The 25,874-nt window shown below is 43.2% G+C and overlaps 1 protein-coding gene and 1 long non-coding RNA gene across 2 annotated transcripts in view; one reads left to right on the plus strand and one right to left on the minus strand.

Moving 5' to 3' along the window:
• E2F7 (E2F transcription factor 7) overlaps positions 1–8,922 on the plus strand; it is a 20,788-nt gene extending 11,866 nt beyond the window's left edge. Inside the window, exons 8-12 of the mRNA XM_075080755.1 lie at positions 347–431; positions 1,044–1,563; positions 2,442–2,712; positions 3,904–4,322; positions 5,683–8,922. Coding sequence (XP_074936856.1) covers positions 347–431; positions 1,044–1,563; positions 2,442–2,712; positions 3,904–4,322; positions 5,683–5,859 — 1,472 coding nt within the window. The 3' untranslated portion in view covers positions 5,860–8,922. The remainder of the gene's footprint in view (positions 1–346; positions 432–1,043; positions 1,564–2,441; positions 2,713–3,903; positions 4,323–5,682) is intronic.
• Positions 1–16,552, minus strand: part of LOC142051563 (uncharacterized) — a 24,228-nt gene extending 7,676 nt beyond the window's left edge. Inside the window, exons 1-2 of the long non-coding RNA XR_012658545.1 lie at positions 16,418–16,552; positions 16,249–16,325 (exon numbers count right to left, since the gene is read on the minus strand). This is a non-coding gene — a long non-coding RNA (uncharacterized LOC142051563). The remainder of the gene's footprint in view (positions 1–16,248; positions 16,326–16,417) is intronic.
• Positions 16,553–25,874: the final 9,322 nt, after the last annotated feature.

Here is a 25,874-nt window from a genome sequence, read left to right on the forward strand (position 1 = left end):
AAATTTGGTATAGATAAAGATTCTTTAGCCACAAAAGGTTTCTTTATTTTATGGTTCCAAATACAGTGGAGTTTACGGTAGCAATCTAATGGATAGCTGTTAAAACAGATAAAGCAATTACAGTGTTTTTCACAGTTCCCTGTAACAGGAAATGATGATGTCGAGCACCTCTCCCATGAGAATGGGAGTTCTGAGTGTCTTGCAGGTTCTGGCTCTAGGTGATTAATGAATGTTATAAAAATGTGCCAGTATAGAAAAATTGTATCAATTATTTTCTATGGCCAGTATCAACAAAATCCTTGGTAAACCTACCTGTTATTAATTGAATGTTCCTTTGTTCTTTCAGCCTGTATTGTGAATTCTGATGAATATTGCTCCAAAATGATAAATCTAGCAGCTGTCTGCAGGCAGAAAATAGAGGAAGATACTAGGTAGGTTGGTCTTAACTCCTGTCCACTTTCAGCTTTGTGCTTGTCATATTTAGTTCAAGGCTAGATTCCATGGATGGAACTGAGATAGAAAATTGCCAGAGTGTCTCGTTATTACTATTATTATGCTAATAGGTCTCAGTGTGGCTTTTTCATTTTTTCATGGCCAATTTATACCCACCTGTACTTGTACCACTGTTGTCCTTTAGCTTCAGTAGCTCCTCATCTCGTGTGTGTTTATATAGGCTATCCCTGCCTCCTTTGACCTGTTGTCTAGGTAGGCTGAGCAAATCTTGATGCCATGGAAGAGCCTCTCTGTCATATCAGTGGGTCTTCTCTACACCTATCCTAATTTGAATTCATTTCTGAATGACTGACTCTAGTCAAGTGCAATTGAAAGCATTATTGTTCTGCCAAAAAGCTGGTAAGTCAGCTTCTGTGTAATTAGAAATAATAAAAAGTGAGCCTCCTTGTGAACTGTGTAAAAGTAGTGATCTGGGGGTGGGGGGGAATTTTACCACATTTATGTCCAACAATGTACCTGTTTGCTTTTAAGGATTAAATAGGGGGTTAATTTTGGACTAAATGTTTTTCCTCTTTTTGTTACTTTTTTAGGAGTAAAGCTTGTGCCACAGAAACTACATTAAATTCAGCAAGGAACCCAAGCATAACCTCACCTCTCTCCCTTCTTCCAGTTCCTGGGGACTCCGATTTTTGTGTTAACCCTTTGCCTCAGGCAGTTTTCCCTGTGGTTCAGGCAGATGTGCCAAGCCTCTCGCTGCCAAATGGCATCAGCAGCCAAGTTCTACATCCTTCCACGCCAGCAGCCTCCAAAACAGAAAATGGAAAACCTACCCTGCTCCCCAACCAACCCTTCCTGTGCTTCCCCTCTTCATCCCTTTTTATGTTGTGTGGTGGTCTTCAGGAAAATAACTTGAGGGAGACCCTGCCCACCACAGGAGACATGGGAAACAGGAGGGCAGAAGCTCAGGCCACCGTACCTCCGGCTGCCTGCCAGAAACGCAGCTCCCACAAGTGCGCATCGCCCTCTGCACCTGTAGGTGATGAAGAGCCAGCTGCTAAAAAGCAGACCATGGAACAGAGCGATGTGCCTCTCTCACTTGTAGTACCCAAGGTAAAGAAGTGAATTTCATTATCACTTAGGCTTCCTGTTAGCGAGGAAAGACATTTGCCCAAGACAGTGTTTTCAGAAGTGAAAAATCGCTATGCCACTCTTCTTACAGATACCATGTGGGAGGCAGCATTTGTAACAAAATTGAAAGGGTGCTGTGCCAGGAAGCATAGGCATTAACTGGGAGATGTTTTCACACTACCAGGGGAAAATGGACTGTGATTGCTTTGCATAGTGAAGTGATGGTCAGTTGTTCTTTGTAACCAGTGTTCCGATCATTGACTTCAACAAAACAGCCTGCCAGAGGGGAAGAAATCAATGTGACTGTTACTCCTCATCTTCCCTGTTAGCTTGGGCTTCCCCAGACAGCAGCAGCATTCCTTACTCCACTGAGCTACAGCAATAGTGATTTGCACCTTCCCCCTGCGCTCCAGCCTGAGTCCCCCTCTCTCATGCCCAGTGCTGCCCACAGCAGGCTGGTGAGAGAGGAGATGATGGTGAAGGTGAAGTGCATCTATCTCACATTTTTCCGAACTACTGGAAATGGGGGTCAGGCTCAAGGTTGTATCAGTATTTGAATATAAGCCATGTGAAACAGGTGTTTTTTCCTTATCAATAAAGAGAAATGAATCCCCAAGCTCAAGTATTTCTTATCTAGTGTCTCCAAGTACAGAAAGTGAACTACAGCTCGGGGCTTAGGCATCACTAATATTGCTCTTCAAACCCTCAAACAAATTTTTTAACTTGATGACTTGCTAATCTTGTGCTGCCCCTTTGCAGTGGTGCACGTTTTACTCCGTAGCTGAGGAAAGTGCATGAGGGACGTTGTACTGTGTTATTTCAGTTTGGAGGTGTCATCTCCTCTCTTTGTTTTTGCTTAGAAGCCTTTTGAGTCACCCAAGGCAGAATCTACCCCAGGAAGTGGCTGTACATCTGCTGAACATCTAGAAGCTTTTCATCGTGACCTCGCAAGTCCTGCTGCTCCAGAGGCTGCAGACAAGGAATCTACTAAGCCTTTAGATTCTCAGGAGCAAGAAAAATGGTCTCAGAATAAATACCCTGATGAACCCTCTCCTGGAAAAGAGCACATCTCTAAAGAAAATGCCAATCAACCTTTCCTACCACAGTATCTTTATGTTCAGCCTACTGCTGGTAAGGATAGCCATGAGATCTAGAGGCCCTCAAACTTCTGCATCTCCTCACTGAGCTGTTGAGATAGGAAGACATTACAGATAGGTGAATAAGTCTGTATTTGGCACAAAAACTGTCAGCAGTTCTCTGTGGTAGTTTAATAGCTCTGAATTCTCTTGACTCCAGATGAAGTGTTGCTTCTGTGAAAATACAGGCATTTTTCTGAGGTATCGAAGAATTAATAGAGATGGATAACGTGGGGGTTGCATGATTGAATTGTATGCAGCAAAAGACACCTATCCAGCATTCAAAACTTGGAGGAGCTGGAAGTCTAGGCTTGGCAGTAAGATGGCCGTAGTATTGCAACAGCATCCCCCTGAGTGAGTGATTTTAACCACCTACGAACTTTGTACTGTCTTCTCATGTGTGTCGTTGGGATAACCCCACAAAAACTGAGGCACTGGTAGTGTAGCCAGGACTGCTCGTAGGACACAGTAAAGATGGAAGTAGCTGTAAATACTATAGGAGGATTTTTTGTCCATTTTGCGTACCTGTGTTTGTGTTGAGTTGAAAAGTGTGGTAACAGGATACTGCTTTAGTGTTCGATTCGCCTGTGTCACAGAGTGGGATCTATGGGATTTCACCTTCAGGATGGAGATGCTCGGTTTGAAAATGTTGATTCTCTTGTTTTGCAAGGTCAGACAAACTGGGAACTGGAGCAGCTTCTGTTTCAAAACAGTATTTGAGCCATTCTTAGGAAAATTACTGCCTTTGGGGTGTATCTCTTTGGGTGTGTTCCTTTTTTTTTTTCTTTCTTATTAAAAGCAATGCATATGTTTCATGTAGCAGAGGATACGAATCCTGTTAGTGAAACAAGAGTTTGCTTAGCCAAGATGTTGCTTGTAACTGAAGTTAGAAGCAGCAAACAGCAAGGTGTGTGGTTGGTACTTAATATGAACAAAGTCAATGGATGCAGATATAGTGAACAGGCAGTAGGGGGGGAAGATGGAGGAAGGTAAGGAAAGGGAACTTGACAGAAGAGTCACAGGTTTGTGACAGGTTTCTGCCTTCTTTTTTCTTTTTTGCCACAGTTATCTTCCTGGGCAGCCTCTATCTTTCTTTGTTGTCACCCCTCTTCTAGGTGAAGTTATAATAGCTTAATTCCAATTTGTCAACTGTATTAATGTCTTGCTTTTTCTCTCTTTGGTTTAGGATTAAGCAGTTTTAATTTCCTGTTCTCTGCAAACCAAGCCCCTGGTGCTATCAGCCTGGCTGCGAGCCAGTTACCTTCTCTGAGCATCCCCTGTGTCATGGTGCCATCAGCAGCCTTGGCTTCCTTCCCTGTCGTCTGTTCTCCCACAGTCACCAACAGCGCTCTTTCCCCAGTTCCCGATGGCTCCTTCTCAGCTGCTGCCTCCATGAATTTCAGTATGTCTGGCCTGGCATCAACGACGCCTGTTTTCATAGGCACCACGGCAGTGGTTACCCCCAAGGTCTCACCCACGCCTTCAGTGGATCCCCAGCAACCAGCTCACCCCGCTCTGCACCTGAGTCCTGTGCTTGCAAGGTCTTGCAAACTGGACTCTCCCATGTGTATGGGGCATCCGGTGACTCTTCTGAAGCTGCAGCAGGTAAGAGTGAAAGGTGGTTGAGTGACGATGAAACAGCAGTGCCAGGTCAGTGGGACTGAGGGCAGCTTGCGCTGCAGGCTGGTGCCAGTGTGGCGGCGTGGTAAGTTGGCATGCTGGGAGCCTCGTGTCTTCCACTTAGTTTGCGTGTCCGTCTATTGTGGTGGCAATGTTTGGGACAGTGTTAAAGACATAGCCCAGCATAACACGTCTAGCCCTGAATGGTGACCTGGTGAGTTTTAAAAAACTTACAGGAATTTTAAAATCATAAAAATCTTAATCTTACAGGAATAGAGAAAAAAGTTACAGGGTTTTTCCCCCCAGAAGTCCGAGTCAGTATGTTGTTCCCCATTTGACACTATCATTGTGTGTTATGCAATGGCTACAGAAACACATTAGGTGGACAGGAGGGTTGTTTGTTATAACTCAAGAGTGAGCTGGCTGCAACACTTCTCAGGTAGTAGTGCCCTCGGCTACCTCCTCACACCCATTCCCATCTCTCTTCACTAAATAATGGAAACATAATAGCAGCATCAGAACTGGGGGAAAACAATGATTCTTGTGGGGTTTGTTGATATTTTTATAAAGATATTTTTAAAAGTCTACCATAGAAACAGACTTTTTGAGTAAAAAAGTGAGAAATTCAAAAGCAAAGAAGGACTCATTTATCTGAAGTACAATGAGTGACATAAAACAGTCATGTCACACTCTGTTACCTGGGTCTTTACAATGATCAGCAGTGACATCTTGGCACTACTTTAACTTGCATCCTTAAATCAGTCATTTGTTTTCCTGTTGTCTAACACAGTGACAAATAGGTCGAACTTTCGGAAGCTTTATGAATGTTACTTTACGTTTATCTTGTTCGAGCTTTAGAAAAAGGCTGTAATAGAGACTGGTTGGCAGCCAACCTGATTATAGATATTAGCGTTAGAGCTTACAGTAGAGTGGCACTTAAAACAGAAGTGGCCAGGGTTTAGGAGACTAATTTTAGATCTGTTTTGATTCTAACAAATAACAAAAGCGAGTAGAACATCAAGGAAGGGAAAGAGCTATTTAAGCTAAATGACAAGATTGGCATAAGAACAAATGCGTATGAGCTAGTCATGAATACAGTTAAGTTGGAAATGAGATAGAGGCTTTCAGCTTCCAGCAATGATGTACTGGCAGACAGTTCCAGAACAAAAAGCAGGGGGCAAAGCCCCTAGCTTTTCATGTGGAGTTTCTGAAAGGGTGTGTGACATGATTCCCTATAGTAGCAGGGTACAGGGCTTAATGTCTACAAGCTGTCTTCTGTTTGCGTGCTTGCATGTAGGCTTTGAGAAAACCCTACTGAATCACTTTGGTTTTGTTTCACCAATAGCCTTCATCAACTCCCCTCACTCCCAAGAGCATTCGTCCTGCATGTCATGAGGCATTTTTCAAAACTCCCGGAAGTCTTGGAGACCCTGTTGCGTGGAAGAAAAATGAAGGCAACCAGACCAGAAATGCCAGCTCTGTGCAGAGGAGACTGGAAATCTCTAGTACCAGCCCTGACTAACTCCACTCATTGCAAAGGGTGGGCAGATTGTCCTAGGACCCTGTGTCGATTACAAGAGAACAAGCTCTTATCTGGCAAGAAGAGCAAGTTAAAATGTCACCCCTTTTGGCATGCTTCCCCGCTATCTGTTCACCCACCGGTTCTGTTAACCACCTTCTTCACAAATCATTCTTGGTACTGAAAACCTTTTACTGAACTGTTCCTTCAGTACTGATTTGAATTCAGATGCTGCGCTTCACACAGCCTTGTGGGCATCAAATTGTATTTGGGCTTTTAATTTGGAAAACTCTCTTTATTGCTGTGAGGAGATGCGAACAGATTTCCTTGGAGTCCCCAGGGGTTCTTTATTCATGGTTTTTTAAGTGAGATGTCTAGCACTTATCTGGGGCAAGCATTTTTTTTCTCATGTGCTCTACTTACCCTGAGTAAATCTGTGGTGAAATTGATAAACTCCTGCAGTTGTGAGAGCAACTGCTTCCTCGGTTCCAATCTGTCAAATCCTGCCTCTGCAGTGCAGCCTCTTGCTATTTATTTTGTGTGTTGGAGTGGGATTTAGTGCAAAAAAGGTTTTTTTGCAGCTTCAGAGTAACAGATTTTCTCAGGGTAGGATTACTTGAATTTCAGTGGGTTGTTGTACAATTTGCCCAGCACTTGTGGTTAGAAAAACCTTATAATAACTTAACACAACATGATCGAATGTATACATGTGAAAAATATTAAGACCAAAATAACTGTGAATGTTAACATTTTTGATTGTGTTAATGAACTATATTAGTCCTTGGGTTTTTTTTCTTTTACTCTGAGCAAAATGTACAAGTTAGATATAAAGAATACAAAACCTGATTCCTTCAATAAGTTTGACAAAGTAATTTGAGAGTGACAAGCCCCTGAGAGGGCTGTGCTAAGGCTTCATCTCCCGTTTAAATATATAGTCTAGACTTTATGACCAAGTAACACTGGTAAGTCATTAACCACATGATTAGATTCAGTCTAACCTGAGTCTACTTAAGTGCCTACTTAGCAGTTTACTTAAGTCTACTTCAGGGGTATGTACTTAAGTGCCTAACTCTTCTCTTATGGGAATTTTGTAACTAGTTAATAGTGCATTGGAGTGTACTTGGAAGACAAGGGAGATCTTATCATTTGGCACATATTTATCTAAACCATAAAAAGAAGCTGAAAAGAGCAGGAGCTATGAATTTTGGAAATGGAAAAAAATGATCTGTTCCTTAGGAGAAGATAAAGAGGAAGGAAAGTATAACAGTTAACATTCAGAGTCCTCAACTAATGGATGGTGCTATAAATAACATAGGACATAATTTTAAGAGTTAATGCTCTTATGCTTGGGTATGTTTTCACTCATGTAGCAGCCTGCAATTAAATGTGTGCAGTTTCCTGTTTAAAAGACAGACACTGTGGCTGTTGACATCACGTTGCTCTGGATTTTTAGCAAACAGGCGGCCAGCGTTATCAGCCCTTCTCTCATTGGTACTGGTTTTCCAAGGGTAGAGACACTGTCGGATGTGCTACTTTGTTGGTCAAGGGAGACTAGGACTTTGTTTGGGGGGTTGGGGATTTGATGAGGTTTTTTATTTTTATAATGAAATGTATTATGAAAATGGAATTTAAGAAAGAATTTTAGTGAAGCTGGGAGTTTGAGTAACGTGGCCTTATCTTAGAATAGACCAATAACAGCCTTTTAAGGAGGGCTGGTTAGCCCTCATTGAAAGAAAATCTGTAGTAGGATTGTCATAGGAAATTTCCAGGGTGGTAAAGAGAAATCTTCAGACTGCTAAATTTTAAGGTTTGTTTTTCCTTTTAAATTACACTACAGTTGTGAAAGTTTACAATTTTTGCTTCTGAATTATTTCTTCTTATACGCCCACTTAAATGAATTTCACTTTGAAAACCAATGTGTAATTGGCACGGTGCTGCCCCTGCCCTTCTGCTAGCATGCATTTGTTGCTGCTGGGGCTGGAAACAGGCTGCTAGGGTTCAGGATGACATGGTGGATGTCAATGCTCCAAACCTTGTCTTTTCCCCTCCAGTATGGTGCAGCCTTTTAGTGAAATGGCAGCTGGGAGCAGAGAGGAAGATTAGAGCTAATATTGGCTCTTCACTGCAGTTGAAGCATCATTGCAAAAATTGCCTTTCTTTGTCAGTAATGTTATTCTGTGCCATATCTAACCTAACTATACTTGAAAATGCAGGGACTGAAAATGGATCTTCGGTTTCCAATTTCTGCTTCTGGTTTTGAGTTTCCATAAATACAGCAGGTCTGGAAATAAGGATCGACTCCCTCATGATCAAAGCTGTTTTGATGGGTCATGGTTGCGAAAGCAGATTTGGGCCCGGGAGAAGAAGGGGGTTGATATGCTGTCTTGTTTTTGTCAATGCAAAATTCTCACTAAAATACTCATTAAAATAGGAATGGGACCACCGAAGCAATCAGGTGGCAAAGGGATCAATGCTACTTGGTACTGCGGTACCTGAGCTGCTGAACTAGACCGGCGAGGGGGAAGGGTTGGTTGTCAAGAGGGAACGAGTTTTCCTTTCCTATCTTTGCCTTCGCTGAAAGAAGTAAAATCAACTCAGAACAATTCATCAGCAAAGTAGCTTTGGAAGAGCAGAATTTGTTATTTGCACTGAGGCGAGTTGCGTACCCAGGATGTTCTGCAGGGTTTGTGAAACCTTTCTGTCCCAAGACAGTTGCTGAGGAGGGTGAGCGTATAACTTATACTTGAATCTACCTGCCACGTTTACATTTCTGATTGTCTTTTGTAAATTGGTGCTATTTCTGTATTTAAAAAGCTGTATTTTTAATGTAAAGCTGCTTCCAGTTTGTATCTTTGCACTGCTAGTTTAATATAGATATTAATTTTATTGCTGTTTATAACTGTTCTTCAGTGACTAGACGTCCTGCTTTTCCTGCTCTCTAGCCATCTTTTTAGCTGTCTGCATATTACTTTACTCCAATCACACTGTTGGGTTGAATATTTTTTTTTATATACTATCTTTTAGCAAAATACTAAACTTTTACAGAATAAAAATGGCATTAAAACCAAGGCTGAGGCTGTGATTTCAGCATGCAGGGTGCCCTTGAAAAGAAACATCCATTCACTATGCGTACAGGTGAGCAGTCCCTGTTGAATCTGAGCACGGAATGAGTACCAGAGGACGACAGCTTTCCCCAGTGGCTCTTGTGTCGGCTCGTGAATCAGCACGGGCACGATTCCCGCTCCAGCCAGACGAGTGCAATGCAAACTGGCTCTTAAAAGTCCTGGGTCTGGCCAGGGGAACACCCGATGGCCCCAACCCAAATCCACGCGAGTGGATCCCCAGCCCCACCACCGTGGAGCCTGCGTTGGGCACCCTTTGGCCCCGCAGCCGTCCCTCGGCCCAGCTCTCCACAGGATGGCAGCAATGCCTGCCCAAACGCTGGCCGCAGACGCCCAAGAGCGAAGTAGGCCCTGTTGCAGAGGCCAGCTTCCCACAAGTGCAAGCTGGAGTTTGCTTGTGCATGTTTATTGACCACCAACTGCTCTTAAAGGACAGAAGTGAAGAACGTGGCCATAGCCTTCTTTCCCTTCCCTAATCACACAGGTGTAAGAGACAGCTTGACCCAAACCCAAGTTTGCTCCCATTAAAATCCATAGCAGGTTTGCTATTGAATTCAGCTAGTCTATTACTACCCCCTTCGCCCCGTAATTAGAGATGTGAGTTATTGTCCCATGTCACCAACAACAGCTGCAAAATGCCTGAGTTGCCACTGGCCAAGTTTCTCAAGCTCATTTCCAAAATCAAAACTCACCAGCTCACTCGATATTGTTTTAGGGTTTTCTTGACCTGTGACTTCACCAATATTAACTTTCCCTTTCAACTGACAGAGGAAGGCTGATAAATTCAGTAAGATTAAACATGGTACGAGGAGCACTAATAAGCCCTAACCCAGCTCCAGCTCCCCTGGCAGGACCATGGCCATTATTTCCTTACAGAGGAGCAAGGCTGTAGCTCCTAGTAGTTCTCATCCTCACTGGTGTGCTTAAAACTCCCCCTTTTCAAGTAAAAAATAATTAGAGGGGAACATCAAACTCCCTCTGATTTAGTCCTCTCTATAAAAAGGGAAAATTAAAAGCAACGGCATTGTGAATGAATGTCTTAATGCTCCACAGCCTGGGCTGGGCAGTCCAGAGCCAGCTGGGAGACAAAAATAACCCCCTGATGCTGGAAGATGTTGAACGCTGCCAGCAAACCCAGTCAGAGGCAGAAGCAAAAGGGAAGCCCCCAGTGGGGTGCAAAGCAGAGCCCACTCCCACTATGTCCAGGGAAGCAGGTCTTCGCCAACCGTCTTGGTCAACAAGGAGGGTCTCCTGAGAGGTGCGTGGGTTACGGCAACGCTTTCTCCTTCCAGCTCAGAGAGGCTTCACAGAGGCTTCATGCCCTGCATAGTAATTTAAAATTTAATAGCTGAGGATGTGAAGGGGTGAAAAGAAAGGCTTCATATACAAATGAAGCAAATTTAAGCCACGCTAACTGTGGTCCTCTGAGAAGATCCACATGGGCATTTAGCATTAATGTCCAGATTCTTTCCAAATTCATTTATTGCACCAGAAATGTGATGAGAATTTAGGGTATTTTTTTCAAGCACTTTCTCCAAGACCTTCTGGAGTGATAAAATGAAACCTAATGGTGTCAGTGCCAGCTTAAGTTCCGAGAGCCTGAAGCCTTCCCCCGCTCCCCTTGGAGGGCACTGCAACTTTGCTGGGGAGTGGGCAAAAGGCTGCATTGCTTCTTTGCAAAATGCCGTGACCTCCAAGTCTGATATTGCGGGACCTCCCAGGTGATGAAAAGGTCTGCCTCAGTCAGAGCTCCTTCATTTTCCAAATAAAGTTCTCATTCTCACCCTGAATGTGAGACACCAGACTTCCCCCCATCTCTGGCTGGATATTTCTCACCCTGGATGTGACAGCAGTTTAACTTCATAGATGACATTGTAAATCTGGGGAGGAGGGGAGCATGAAACTTGGGAGTTTTTCCAACAGTTGCTTTCTTGTTTCAAAACTGACAGCTGTGAACCAGCAGTTTACAGATTTACCCCCTAGGTGGGGTGTGGAAGTGAAGGCGCTGTAGGGAAATCGAACAAATCTGCAATAAATATAAAATACTGCAACTGGGTAATTAAGTGCCTGTAACAACAGCTGAAATAGGCCAATTTGGAACAGGTTTAATATTTTGGGAAGAAAAAGGAAAAATTTAAAGCCTAGAAAATAAGATGTAGGTATAAAGATTTCACTCCACAACAATAAATTGCCCAGAAAGAAACATCTCCCTTACTTTGCTAGCAAATTCTTCAATGATAAGAAAAATTATTTGCCTCTTCACAGTCTCTGCATCTCACTGATAGCCAGACATGTGATTTGATAACTGTACACGCCTTTAAAATCTTGATTAATGGGTAACAATTAGTTCTGTGCCTGAAAAGCACTGGGCATTTAATGAACATAAAGTAGAAGATGTTAGGGAGGAGGTGGCTGGAGTTCTCTGAGGTTTGCCTGGTGTCATGGCAAAACCAGCCACTGGCACCTCACCTACTTTAGGGTTCCCGTCATTACTGCACTGAAATGAGGATGTTTGGAAGATGTTGGTGAAATATGTTTCTGCAGACCCTTTAGGGTTAAGTAGCAAATGCTTGTGTTCCTGTCTTCCTTTATATTAACGCAATGCCAGTGGCTCCAGCGGACTCACTCTTGATTTACATTGGCTTGAAGGGGAGGAACATCTGTCCTCTGGTTCTGGAATTTAATTCTGCTCATCATCTACTGCACAACACTGAGCAAAGCAGTCTTTGACTTTTCTAAAACCAGAGCAATGACAGTCAACCAGGAATATCACTTGGCCTCACAAGTGCTGAGGATCTAGCCTGTGGCGGTGATGTGCAGGGGAAAAGGGATGTGGAGAAAGGGCAGGGGGTGGCCCCATTGGGCAGGCAGTAGGAAACAGTTGGACAAGTACATTCACTGATTTGAAAATGATTTAGGGCTTTTCTGCTCAGCCTTGCTTGGGACTTCAAATTATTTGAGGCTGTCCCTGAAGACATGTCAGGGCCTGCTAGCTTGGAATAGCATCAAAACCTTCCCTTGTGCTCCTGCAGTACAAGCCTGATGGTCTTGGAGTGACCTTCTTTTGCTGTCTGACCATTGAGTTTTAATGCAAGATTCCTCTTCATAAGTGTGAGGCTGAAATCACATAGATTGAAGCCCATTACATCTATAAGACATTTACAAAAACCCTTCAAAATGCATTAGATAAAAGATTATTTTAAGAGGCTGAGAAAGCAAAAGCTTTTTCAGTCTTCCCAGGATATACAGTTAAAGAGGAAAGAACATTTCAGATGCAGACAGGGAATATATTTTACTATCATCCGATAACTACGCAATGCCCTGCCAGTGTAGCAAGGGCTGAGCTCCAGGAGCCTCTGCAGAGGATAAAAGGATTCACTCAGGCGCCAGCCTCCCTCCTCCCCCAGTTAAGAAGTCTCTTCAGATATTTCTTCAGGCTAGTGCAAGCTGCAAAGTCCTGCACAACCCTAGTGAGTTGTTATCTCTGGGGGAAACCAGAGGACTGAAACAAAGTACCAGCCTACCAGTTTTTTCCTAGCAAAGTCCCTGCCGTTCGTTATGTCAGGTAAATATGCTTATAGCCTCCCTTTGGCTTTCTCAAGACATGGAGAGCTGAATTAAGAAGAGCAAAATGTATCTCAGCGCTTCCTAAACCTTTTAAGTCTGTTGAAGCCTGGGAAGTCTGGATTATGATTTTGCATGGAAAAATGTTATTTTCATAATTCTAAGCAAAACCAGGTCATACTTATTTCCTCTGTTTTATTTTCAGGAAGCGATTCTGCTTGACCATAATTAAAAGGAAAACCAGAGGTGCAATGACAAGAAGCAGAATCCCTCCCTGAGCTATGTTCCTGTGTTGGGCTATGGGGCAGCACTGAGGTGCATTCAAGTGCAGTGTCGGAATCAGTCACCAGCAGGAAACTGGTTAGCAAGGGAAGGCCCCTCCAAGCCCTACAGCAAAAAAAAAACATTTTAGCATTTACAGCACAACAGAGAGGAGGTGAAAAATGTCTGAATGGATTAAAGCGAAGAGGAGAGCCAGGCCAGCTCCCAGATGGGGTACGCTGAGTGCCGCAGGGCTGTGAGGTCTGATGCTTCCAGGAGTTGAGGCACTGCCGGGAACACTCACACAGCTCTCAGGGACACACAGCTCCCAAGGTCACCTGGGGTAGGGGGGAAGGTCCTTGGATCAGTATCTCCAGAAGCAGACTATCATTTTATAAGGTGTAGGCAGCTGGAAACAAACCAGCCCAATTCACTCATCTCCCACCTGGCATGGTGCAGCCTGTCCTCTGCCTTTGGCTCTGCAAACTGTGACTGCCTGTGCTCAGCCCCGTTGCCTTTTCCTGCACCATCACCTTTTCTTGCACCATCTTTTACCTCTCAACTCCTCCTCAGTGAGAGCAGGGGAAACAGAATATCAGCCTTTCCTAGAGGAGGTGCACATCCCATTTTTTTTCTGCCGTTGCTTCTGCTATGAGCAGCTCAGGGTGCCCTGCTCCTCCGACATGCCTGATGGCATGCTATGGTCCCTCCTTCCTCAGAGCTGCTGGCAAGTCTCTCTGGCTCAAAGCACTCACCTGCAGCCTTGGTTCCTTTCTGATACCAGCCCAGCACAGGGCTCAGGGACCCAGGGCCATTGCGGGCCAAGGCTACAGCCGGGCATCACAGTATGAGCCTTCTGGTCTGCCCTGTCCTACCCAGCACAGCGACCAACTTACCGTCTGGTCAGGAGCAGCGTCTTGTGCCTCACAAGAGTTACAGGCTTCACTCCTGCTTCAGGGTCCCATCTTGCTGAGCTCAGTCCCCCGTGGGGCATTTGTACCAGCCTATTTGTGAAGTAAGCAAAAGCTGCTCTGAGGAAAGCCCATAAATGTGGATGCTGGCTGCCTCTTGCACTGGTGTGCATTTTGCACCCAGGTCGTGGTACTCCCTGCTGCTCACTGTAATGCTCACTCGCCAATGCGGGACTCTCCATGCCACTCAAGATGTTTCTGGGTTGGGTGAAATGGAGAGAAGCTTTTTATTTCCAGTCCAGCTACAAATGATAGGGTACTGGATAGCACACAAATGAGTGTGTTACTGGTGTGTGGAACCTGGGAGAAGGTGAAGCTCTCTGTTTTTATAGGGATTCTTCCATACCACATGGTTCCTGCATTACCACAGGCAGTCTGACTGGGACTAAACGAGGCCTGAAGGAGTCTGATATCAAAACCCAAACCACTGCAGAGCTTGAGCCCATCCCCGCTGCAGAATATAAACCACAGCAAAAGTGCACAAAAGTTTCTGCCTTGCATCGCAATTGTTCTGCCTTGTGAGTAATATCAGTCATGAAAGCTGCTTCCCTGTGAAGTTTTGTGATGTCACGGGTCCCCCTGACTGCAGTAAATCTAGGCTCTCCCTCCCACAGCTCTGCTCCACAGTCAGCTTCACTTAACATAACCTGATGCCCATCACAAGTATGACAGATATGGGGTCACGGGCACTGAACATCTGGGGGATCAATTGACAAGCAGGATGGTAGTCGCTGTGATTCCATAAAACTTGATTTGTTGAAATAAAACACAGGGCTAAAGCCTAGTTTTGGGTTATGTCAGGTTACGGCTTTCAGGGTTGCCCTCAGTTTTTACTCAGGTGAAACTGCTTTCAGACCTGTCTCAGAACTGGACCGTGGAAAGGAGACACAGGAAAGTTTATTTGGTTATTAGTAGACTTAGGTGAGTCCTAAAAACTTGTGTCAGGGTGGAGCAAGGCCTAGCTGCTCCCCAGGGAAGGAGAGCTGGGAGCAAGGCTGGCAGAGGCTTCAGCAGCAAGGAGCCAGGATGCTGAGTGGCACGTGAGGGTCTGGATCAGGCCCAGAGACAGTGACCAGGGCCAGACACAGCCCAGCAATCACCCAGCTCAGCGACCAGGCCGGTCTGAGGCCAAGCCAGGATGCCGAGCCAGCACGTCCAGATCAGGCCAAGATCACAGATGGAGGTTTGAGCCCAGGCACAGCTGCTACCTAGCTGCCACCTAGCCCAGGTGGGACCAGCAGTAAATCCTCAGCTGAAAAGCAGGGAGGGGCAGGCCATCGCCTATAGTTGCATTCGCCGCAGCCGTTATCAGCAAAGGAGCTGACCTTGGACTCAGCCAGCTTAAGATCCTCAGCTTAGTCAATGAGACACCCCGAGGGGGGATGCTCTCCAAGGCAATGACTTTAACATGCTATTCAAGTTCAAGTGATTGATGAAAAGGCTAAAATTGACTTAATATTAGATCTCTACAGAGCCATGTCCACACAGATACAAAAGCTCAATCACATATTCCAAAGGAAATTGGCTTCGGTTGCACCAGATTCCAAGATAGGGAGGAAGGTTAAAATGACTCTATTTAATCCAACAGTGCGATAATGAGACAAAGTGATTAATTACACCTCCATAAGGAGAAAGATGTTATGTACAGGCTTGAATTAGCTTTAACATATCACCTTGTAAACTGACTCCATGTTCACATATACCTACTGGTATTTCTGTACCCTAATTACTAGTCTTTCTGTGTTTAACCAAAGCCTGTAATTAGGAGGGAGGGGGAACGTTCTTGTCCTGGGCCCCTCCTTTGCCACAGGGAACCTGGCCGAGAAGATTAGTCATAACCAGATGGGAGTAAAAAGAACTTCCCCCTTCAGCAGTATTTGAAACAGAGGACATTTGGATCATTGACTAGCAGTGTGATGAGTTGGGTTAAACACCTTTCCAAACAGAGGGTCTGTGGTCACTCTCTATATCATACCCACGCAGCACCAGTTGAACACAGCCATTCCTGGGATGATGGCAGCAGCCAGTACAGCTCACTGAACAGTAACTCACCCTTGGGGTGCAAGGGGAATTTTGCCCAGCCATGTCTGGCTAAAGGTCTCTTCTAGCAAGCAGATTCAGAGTACATCTAGCATTTTCTAGAACTGATGGATTTTTGTTCTTAGCAATTTATCAGAAAGCTGTATTATAAGAAGTTTGCATATCCCGTCTGACAGGCCAACACTGAATGGTCTAATTGCCACACCAGAAGTGCAAATACCTGCCTAACCACAGCTGAAGATACTCTAGCTCTATTCTGATGGGAATGAATGTTTCTATGTCCTGTCTGCTCACCAGCAATACAACTTGTTTATAGTAGCTTGGAAATGTATGTGAAAAGAAAAAAAAAAGACATTGAAAAGACTTTGGAGCACAAGATGCTAAAGTAAAACCGATACTGTGGAGGGGGAGAATAATAAAAGAAATTCAGAAACCTCTGCAGTAACAGCAGACAGCCAGCAAGTCAATTACAGCTGAACCAGAATAGAGGCTAGGTCAGTTCCACTTCAACCTAGGAAAACGTGAAGCAGCTGTAAGATGATCATGGCTTTGGAAACAATTTTACAAAGAGTGAAATGTCAGCAAATCCAAGCAATCACTTACTGAGTATTGCACCGTGATGTTTTTCATGGCAGTCCCCTGAAACTGTTCATCTGGTCTTCCATGGGATTGCAGTAGCTGGAACAGCTTGGTCATTCGTACAGCACTATATGACAGCTGGAGACAGTGCTGCCTCTGCCTGTTTATATTAACTGAGGGCAAAACCCTTCATGTCAAACAGCCTGCATTTCTAGAAGATAGCCCCTTGTATGAACATCTGGTCTCCTCCCATGTCTTCCTGTTATATCACTGCATTATGACATATCCTGACGGGCCCCATCCTTCCCCAAACTGCAAACCAGATGAATATACTACATAAGTTCTGTAAAATGGGAAAGATGTAAGCAAATCCATAAATGTGCTGCCTGGAAGGTGGTGCGGCTGTTCAGGCATGGCCCTCTGGGGCACGACCACCCTCACACATCCACATCGTTTCAGGGAGTCATTTGCTGTAGGACCATCCACCCTGTACTAGCTTGTTGGGGAGTGGGGAAGCTTGTCATCCATGCCATATTCACACTCTCTGAGAAAGGACTAAAAGGTGCACATAACTATATTGCTTCTATAAGGACAGTCCCTGCTTTCTTGCCCCCAGTTGGCATTTAGAAGTCAGCAATACTAATGAACAGGAAATAAGGAGAAACCCCTGGAAGGGGGGGGAGAGGGAATTACCCTCATTGCAGCAGTTCTTGAAAAAAGCAGTAGAGAATTTATCTGAAAATGAGAGAAGCTTTCAGTCCTGTCCTTCTGGTAACAGAGGGCTGTTCCACACAGTACTTTCTCCAGAAGAACATTCGTACACCAGGTGGGTACTCTTTAAGGAATCCAATGAATCTGTGTCAGTCTGCTCTCAGGAGCATTTCTGCTACATTTTAATTGAGTCCTTGCTGCAGTATGGTTGAGCTAACATAAATACAGGGTAACAATCCTTTTATTTTCTTTTTTAGTATTTTATTGAGTCATTGATTCTACTGGAATTGCAGAATAAAACTTTTGCTAGTTTAGATGAAGTCATGAGTTCTGTCAGCAGAAATCCATAGATCAATTTGATTCCATAAATCAGATTTGTGATTTCTATTTGAGGAGTCAAATCTTTCTGTGCTTCCTCTCAAGATAGTGAAAGTTATACTATGAGTAAAATATCCATATATATGTATTTATAAAATACTGGAGGTAATTTTTAAACTCTCCATTTAATGGATTCATCATTCACCCTTACCACAATCACCTCCTATTTTTAAGAGTCTGTAACTCACCAGTGCAATTTTAGTTTGTTGTTCAGGGATAGATTTTTTTTTCAGTGAATATCCTGTTGCACAGTGACACAATTCCAGGAGATTTTAGGGATGAGTCACTTGTATGGGCCATCCATCATGCCATAGTGAGACACAAAAAAAAAAAACAAACAAGCCACTTGGGATCTGGATTAAATAGCACTTGAAAAACATCAGAATTCATGTTATGACGTACTAGAAGGAGAGAATTTGTTGCACAGACAGCTAAACAATAAAAGCTTGCTTTGATCTTTGCTTCCTAAGGCATTCAGTTTTGTGAGGCTATCACTTAGACCACTCTGAGGGCATTTAAGCATCTGAGAGTGCCTAAGTCACATGCCATTTTTAGACTATGAAGACAGTAGACCTCAAGGTAAAGTAATCTTTCTTGGGCTGTTTGTTGGTTATGGCAGTTACATCTGATTAATTTATTTTCTCTTAAGGATTGGTGAGCAGGGCAAGCTAATCCTTGGTGAGACTGTGCTGAAGTTAATGAAGTTGCATTCAACGCAGTTCAGTTAAAGAAATGAAGAGGATTTCACTTTGTACTTCTGGAGGAAAGGTAGGGCAAAAGAGCAGAAAACGACAGACTTCTCTAAGTAAACTCAGGACAATGGGTGTATCTGGAGATGCAGAGAAATGTAATGCCTAAGACAAATATCTTGGTACCATGCTAGTTAGGCTAAGGTGCCTCACTGCTAAATGGTTTTGAGTGCCTGCAGTAAGGTTATGTCATGTAATATTTTCCTCACTGCATTTATCTTAATGCAATTCTGTCCTATCAACATTTTGGCCCTGGAGCCAAGTAAGACTAGGGGTATCTACATGTTCATAACTTCTGAATTTAAACCATTGGAATGCACATCTGGGATGGGAGCACTGAAAACATTTCAGTTGATATGAAACTAAGCAATGTTTCTGCTTAGCAACAAATTGCTGTGAGCACATCACTGCTACGCCCAAAAGCCTAGCTACTGTGGCCAGGAAAATCACATTAATATCCATACCAAGCATGTTGTATTTGAAGAGCTGAGAAAACTGCTAAATGGGTTTTCTAGCTAACACAGACAGATGAAGACCACTACCCTATAAAACTACTTTTTGACTATGTGGGGATTGATTTTTTTTTTCAGGAAGAGAAGCATGGGGAGGTAGAAGTGATATGGTCTCCACAAGCTCTTAACAGCACAGCTAGCAGTGTCCCTCATTGCCTGTTCAACAACTTTCTGTCACGTTCTTGGTGCGCTTGCAGTTAGCTCCCCTTCCAAACACCTTCTTCAGACAGAACATAAAAAAAAGGTTCATTTTGGCCCGAAAACCAATACAATTTCCAGAAAATTGTGTTCTAGACACAGGTACATCTCAATAATGGGGATCTCGGAGGACAGACAAGTGGGATCATCCTTCACTACAGAAGTACTGGCATGTTTGAGTTCTGCAAAACTTTGCCTATATCAATAATTGCTGGTTTCTAAGCAAACACCAACAGTGAGGCTGAACAAGAAGCTTCCTTACCTTCACTTTAACCATCCACAAATCCTCATCAGCAGCAAAACTACAGCCATTCAGTTCTGCATCACAAAAGGCCTCACCAGGTGATGATGGCCTTAGATAACCAAATCTGTAATACTGCACTCTAGACCAAAATATGCTCATGACCCAAATATATTTTAATCAAAATGGTTTTTTTTACATGTGCATGTGACATACGGCCTCATGTAGGAGGAGTGTACAAAGACCCTGAGCATGTCAATGCATTGGTCTAGTGTTCTGGAAAGCACTAGCACTGTCCCATGCTGGAACAAATGCAGTTTCTGCTCCTAGACACACAGCACTGCTGCCATTAGCGCAGCTGCAAGAAGGTAACAGGCCTCGGGGTCCAGCTGACTTGCCAGTGCCTGCCCTCATTTTCCCACTTTGTAGTCAGGTACATCTATTTCTTCAGGCTACGGGCTATGACGCAGTGTATAGCCTGTGTACTGGGCATTTGTTCTGCTGGATGGGCATTTCAAACATGAAACGCTAATAGCTACTAACTTGACACAGTCTTTGGTCTCAGATGATGTCAAAGACATTGTCTGTGCCAAGGGTCAAACAATGCTACTGCCCCCAGAGATAGTCTCTGTCAGGTAAGACCCCTCACTCTTTTCCCCAGCATCACAGGGTGCTCATATGGCACTTATATTCCAAAGAGCAATAAGCAATCCCAACTTTCCTTGTGGGGCAAGAAACTAAATCTATGCATGACAAAAACATAAAGCATTTTTTCTGTTTTTTAAACAGATTAAATAACATAGATGACACTGTCTTGGCACCTTTTTCAGTTTTCCTTATATTTATTGTGGTTTGACCCAGACAGGAGCTTTTCCAAGTAGCCACAAATGGCAGGGGGACACAGACAATCATGTCTCTTGGTTTCCATCTTGGAGAGAAAGATACCTTTCCTCACATTTTCTGCAGATTTAAAATTGTCTCTGTGTGGTTTTAACAAGCTTTCAGCTTTTGAGAATTTTCAGAGAGTGCTTTCCTTGACAGGTCTTGACATTTTTTCCACAAAACTATCAGCCTTCACACGACAAAATAAATAGGTTCAACATGGGTAACATCAAGCTTCAAAACTGCAGCTCCTGTAGCATCTTTCCATGACTTTGCCTAACTGACATCTGCTGAACCTGTAAGTCACTGCTGGAAGCAAAATTGCTCTTTCAGTTATTTGCACACAAAGAACTGTTGGTGTGACTGAGGGAGAGAAAATCTTACAGAGGGGACATTAAAAAATCAACCTTTTCATCCTTTGTGAGAAACAGATATTATGTTAAAAGGAATGAATAAAACACACTGAACAGTGAATGAATACTAGCATTGCATGTTAAAAGACATAAAGCCACATTTATAATAGAGATGGTGGTTGTTTAGGAAGCTTTGCTATTTCCTACGTGTGGTCACTTATCAGTAGCCCATAAATCCATCACCCAATACTCAATTTTTGTAAATCTGTATTAGCTAACTCTTTGTTGGTTGGACAAACTGTCCTTTTCTGGGCAATACCATATACCCTCTGCAAACGGAAAGAAACAACTCTCTGTCTAATTAGCTGCATTTATTGCTTGCGTAAAAAGTACTGGAAGAGAGCCCCATTACGTGTTACACACATCTGGAAACATAATTCCTGCCCTGAAAATTTAATTCAAGTTAAAGTATACTCAGAGGATCACCAATAACATTCTACAGTTAAGGAGACTGTGCTGTCATAGACGTACTCCATTGCAATTGCTAGACGAAACGTTAAGTAAATTATCACAGAAAGTGCTTGCAGGACCTTGAGTGATTTCATAGAGGAAGAAGCAGTTAGTCACAATAATATAAAGAGCATGCACATAACTTTACTTTCTTCAAATCTGATTGGCATGTAGATTTACAGACTCTTTGCTTTCAGAGGGCAGGTTTGGATAGCAGGTACAAACCTCTTTTCAAAACAGCCCTAATTCAACAAGCCTTGATCTGGTGAACATAAAAGAGGGAAGTTCCCTGGAGTTCTTAGCAGCTCCCAGTCCATAAAGGAACCATGCACCAAGGTGGACTTCAGAAAGACTGACATGATTGTAAAGGCACCAATAGGTTGATGCAGAAATCCAATTTATTTTAATCTGGTTTTAAAACATAATTGCACTGCCACAATAGTGTGGTTTTGATGGCTTAAATGCACATTTCTACAGCATGAGACATTCTCATTTTTCAAAATACTCTATTTGATTTAACTTTACTGGATTTAAAACAATTATTTGGGTGACATTGACACTACGCTTTGAAAGTTATTTTGTTTTAAAGCTTAAGTTATTCTTTTATTTTGTCTCTCAATTAAGGTAATTTATTTTACTTAAGCATATGATTTTTTCACTTCTTAAGTAGGGGCAGAGGCTAACCATGCAATTCTGCTAGGCTGAGCCCAATAAAGAGCATATGCAGCCCATGTCACTGCACTGCAGACACCACACTAGAGGGGGTGAGCTCTTCAGGGCTGGTTACTGGTGCACATCTGAGCAGAGACACCATTCCCTTCTGGTCTACTGGACTTGATGAAAAAGAAATAGTTGAAGAAGGCTTGTGGAATAAAATATTTTAAGAATATCCCTACTGCAAAACTTAAAGGAGACTTAGAGGAGGAGCTGTGAGTTCCTTCTCATGAACCCAGCACACACAGTGTATAGCGCATGGCCCCAGGGCACCCAGGCTTTTCCTCCCACCAGCCCCATCCATCTTGAAGGGCCATGACGGTTTCTTGGACACCCTCACTCTTCAGCTCCCTTCCTCCGACCCATCATCCTGCCCATGTGAAGTGGACCACTTGTCTCTGGAGGTGCTGTACATGCAGCCAGGCCCTCTCTCCTTGAGAACTTCCCCAGGTTCTGAAGGGAATTGTCCAGCCAACAGCTCCAGCGAGGAAGGCGAGGCATGCCCCGTGCTCCCTCACTGCCCTTCCTTGGCCACCTGCACCTGAGCGGGAAGGAAAGTTGGTCAACATTCCCCCCAACCCTGGGATTTCTTAAACTACCTAACCCATATTTGCATGCACATGACATGTAATGTAATTTAGAGACTAAGAACATGATTTAGTGCTGTATTCATATACCCAAGGAAAAACCAGCAGCCCAGAAACTCAGCTGAGTGTGGGTCTCATTGCTTTTGACATACTCCTCAAGACAAATAACTGTCGCCATGTTGTGATGTCCAAAAGAAAAAAATAGGAATAAAACTTCTCACTTTACCTTTTAAAAAAGTCAGTCTAATCTGGTCTGGTGGGAAAAATGACTTACCTTCAATCATATAATGAACACTGCTACAGGGCAGACTTACCTGGGTGATTTGTATATTCCTGTATCTTAACTTGCCTCAGTTTCTTTTAAAGCTTAACCTTCAAGCTGAGTGATCTGGTTAATTCTCAGTTTGAGCCTAATCACAAGATTCCTATAAAGTTTGTTAGCCTCACAGGCACATTTCGATTACCTCAGCTCAGGTTTAGCATTTTTTTTCCTTCCCTAGAAAATACATGTGAGCTCAGTTGTTCCAGAACATGAAACATTTCTCTTTCTGTGATTTTTTTTTTAGCCTGTGTTACGTTAGCAATTGAACTTTCCCTCAGCAACAAAACCATAATAAATGTTCAGTTTCCATTGAACAAAAGGAAAATCAGGGTAAAGTCTGCTTAGCTTCCTTTGCCTGTGAACTAATGAACACAGACCATAAATGACTGCCTGCAAGATCCAGTTATCTGTCTCTGCGAAAGGAACATACACTGCAGGAGAAAATGAGATTGCAAGAAAGAGGGAAGCTGGAGGATTAATAATTACAGGAAAGGAAACTCATTTAGGAGCCTAACATGGTCATTACGTAACTAAGCTTTGTTCAAGACTGTTCAGATGATAAAGCAGTATAAACTGAGAATCAGCTAATGACTTGCTTGAAATGCTTTAGAAGCTCAAGCTTGGTTTTGTTTGGTTTTGTGTTTTTTTTTAGCATGAGCCTTGACCAAACCTAGATCAAGGGGACTTATTAACTGATTATTATCCAACGTGTTCTGTACACATGAGGAGTGCTTTCCTTTTCCCAGAAATCCAGCCCTCAGCAAGAAATAGGCTCTTCTCTTGCTGAGAAGGTTTGTCTTCAGAGGGCATATCTGAATTCTTTTAAGTCTCTTTATCACTGTCTGCATATGTCTCCTTCAATGTAACGGTACCAACCAGGCAGCAGCAGCCTGATTCACTCCTCCAGTGACATGAGTGGTCTCAGCTAGTTCTGCACTAGAGGAAGACAAGTAAAGACAAGCAGGAGGGAATAGCAGCCTAGTAACCACTCTTCCAAAACCAAGCCACCTTTTAACAGTCAACTAGCAACATGCAGAGGCCTTAGGCTAGAATGGCTAGCTCAGACCTCAACCAAAATCCATGTTATCCCCAACATGTCTCAGGAATCTAATTTGCTTGTCTCTCCCAGTGGGTGGGTGAGTGTCAGGCTGTCTATCTTCTGCTAGATGGCAGCAAAGCCAAAAAACCTGTCTCTTCACAGTTGGTCTTGTCGTTAATGAATAGATGCTCATGGATTTGCTGGTAATTGCTTCCTGGTAAAAGAAAGCAGCCTCATCCAGTTTTTCACGGCCATGCCAAACACACAGCTCTTGTTCCTCATATCTCCACATAGCCTTCCTTTCTTCATGGTAGAAATGAACTAATTCAACAATAAAAAGAACAGAAGAACTTAGGGAAATGGGGCATGGACTGTGTTAATGATAAATAACTGTACACTTATTTATCATTAGCATAGGGACTGTACATCAACATATAATTCAGCGCAATGTTGAACTACTCTAAGAGTTGACAGCTCCTGCTCATTTCCATGGCACTGCAGCTCCTTTTTGCCAAAAAGGCCAAAAAAAGATATTACCAACCAACTTAGGACAAAGTCTGATTCTGTTTTCATTGGTGGAAGTCTGAGGTTCAGCAATACATGTGGTTTCTAGTCCGACTTTTATGAGTATTCACACTTTTTCAATAGCGCTTATCAAGACTTCTATTGCTTCACTGTGCTAGCAAGATCTCCTGTAGCATATTAAACTACAGCGTAAGAAGCAGAGGTACATCAGTTGGGTATATTAATCTGGAAGCCCAGCAAAGACACTTACAATAAACCCTGCCAATGTCTTCCACAGATTTGGCACACAATAAACTTATGAATTTTAATCTTATTTCATTTTTATGGCACCCCTGGGTCCAGATAGGATTCTGCTGTTTGCCTGGGAAATGAGGTGCTCTAGATTATATAAATGAAGGAATGATTGAAAAAAATCATCCTGCAGATGCTTGGAGTGACAAATCATACTGGTGCATGCAAAAATTTTCATCTCTAGTGTACCATTTTCATAAAAATTAAGTAATTTATTCCTTAATTGCTATAAAATATCAGGCATCACTGACAGTGGATAGCCAGTGACCATGTAGAATTGTAAGGAGATTTAGTAGCAGATAACAGATATGTGTAAAGATTGATGCGAATGATGCATTTATTTATGGGATGGTTACTGTAGCCCCCAACTGGTGAGTAGGATGCAAAGGGCAAGATGCCCTCTTAATCTCATAAACTTCAGCGTCATTAAAGTAATAACCATATTTACATCTTCAAAGCACTTTGTAAACATTAACTAATGAATCTTCACTATGTACCTGTGAGGAAGACATTTTATAGATGGGGATGTGCACAAAGAGATGCAGAGGTTTATCCAAGGTCACAGCCACAGCCAACATTAACAGAGATTAGTACACAGTGTTCATTAGACCTCATTCACATTGGGAACAGTGTCTTAAATATTTCATTAAAAACACATTGCACACCCTCTCATCCAAAGCAGAACAATACTGCAGCTGTGACAAATGTCCAGAAACTAAAATGACCTTGGGCAGGGCCGTCTCCTTTACCTCTTGTCAAATATGCCTCTCTCTCTGCTTGGTTTATTCCTATAGTATCCAAGATAAACAGAAATTACAGTACAGTGCAATTACCTACACACTATTCCACAACTTGACTTATTTTTGATGAGTGCCATATACCAAAAATAAAAGGATTGCTTGAAAAAACTGCTTTCACAGATCTGGCTAGTTTCTCAGGTGCCACAGCTAACTGTCCTAGTACAGTTCTAGCTGAAGGAGTTGACAAAACCATTAAAATTATATGGCTGCTCTTTGAATCCACAGTTGGTACCAGCTCCATGTTTACAGGGTGATATATTCACCAGGCCAAATTCACAGCAGGGCCTGATATCAAGGAAAAATGCAACTGCATCAGCTGAAGAGAAGAGTGCTCTTAGCTTGCTGCAAACTCCTCATCACCACTCCCTCCTGTGCCTCAGGAGAGCATCTCCTTAACCACTTCTGTTAGTCTAAACAACTCCATTCGTAGGTATTGGTTAACTCAGCTCACGTGGACTGAACCAATGAAGGGAGTTTCATGAGCAGCCCTACTAGCAGATCTGAGCAAACCGGAGTTTTTGGCAGCCCAGCAGAAAAACAGGAGCAGATGATGCTCTCTCCCACTGTTGTACCTGTTTGCAGTGCATGTTTTCTCACACTCTGGGACAATGTATCAATGACACACCTTCAGTCATCGGGTACGAGGGATGCTTCAGTCCCACTCCTACT

This window comes from Phalacrocorax aristotelis, chromosome 1 (genome assembly GCF_949628215.1).
Source record: "Phalacrocorax aristotelis chromosome 1, bGulAri2.1, whole genome shotgun sequence".
Lineage (NCBI taxonomy): Eukaryota > Metazoa > Chordata > Aves > Suliformes > Phalacrocoracidae > Phalacrocorax > Phalacrocorax aristotelis.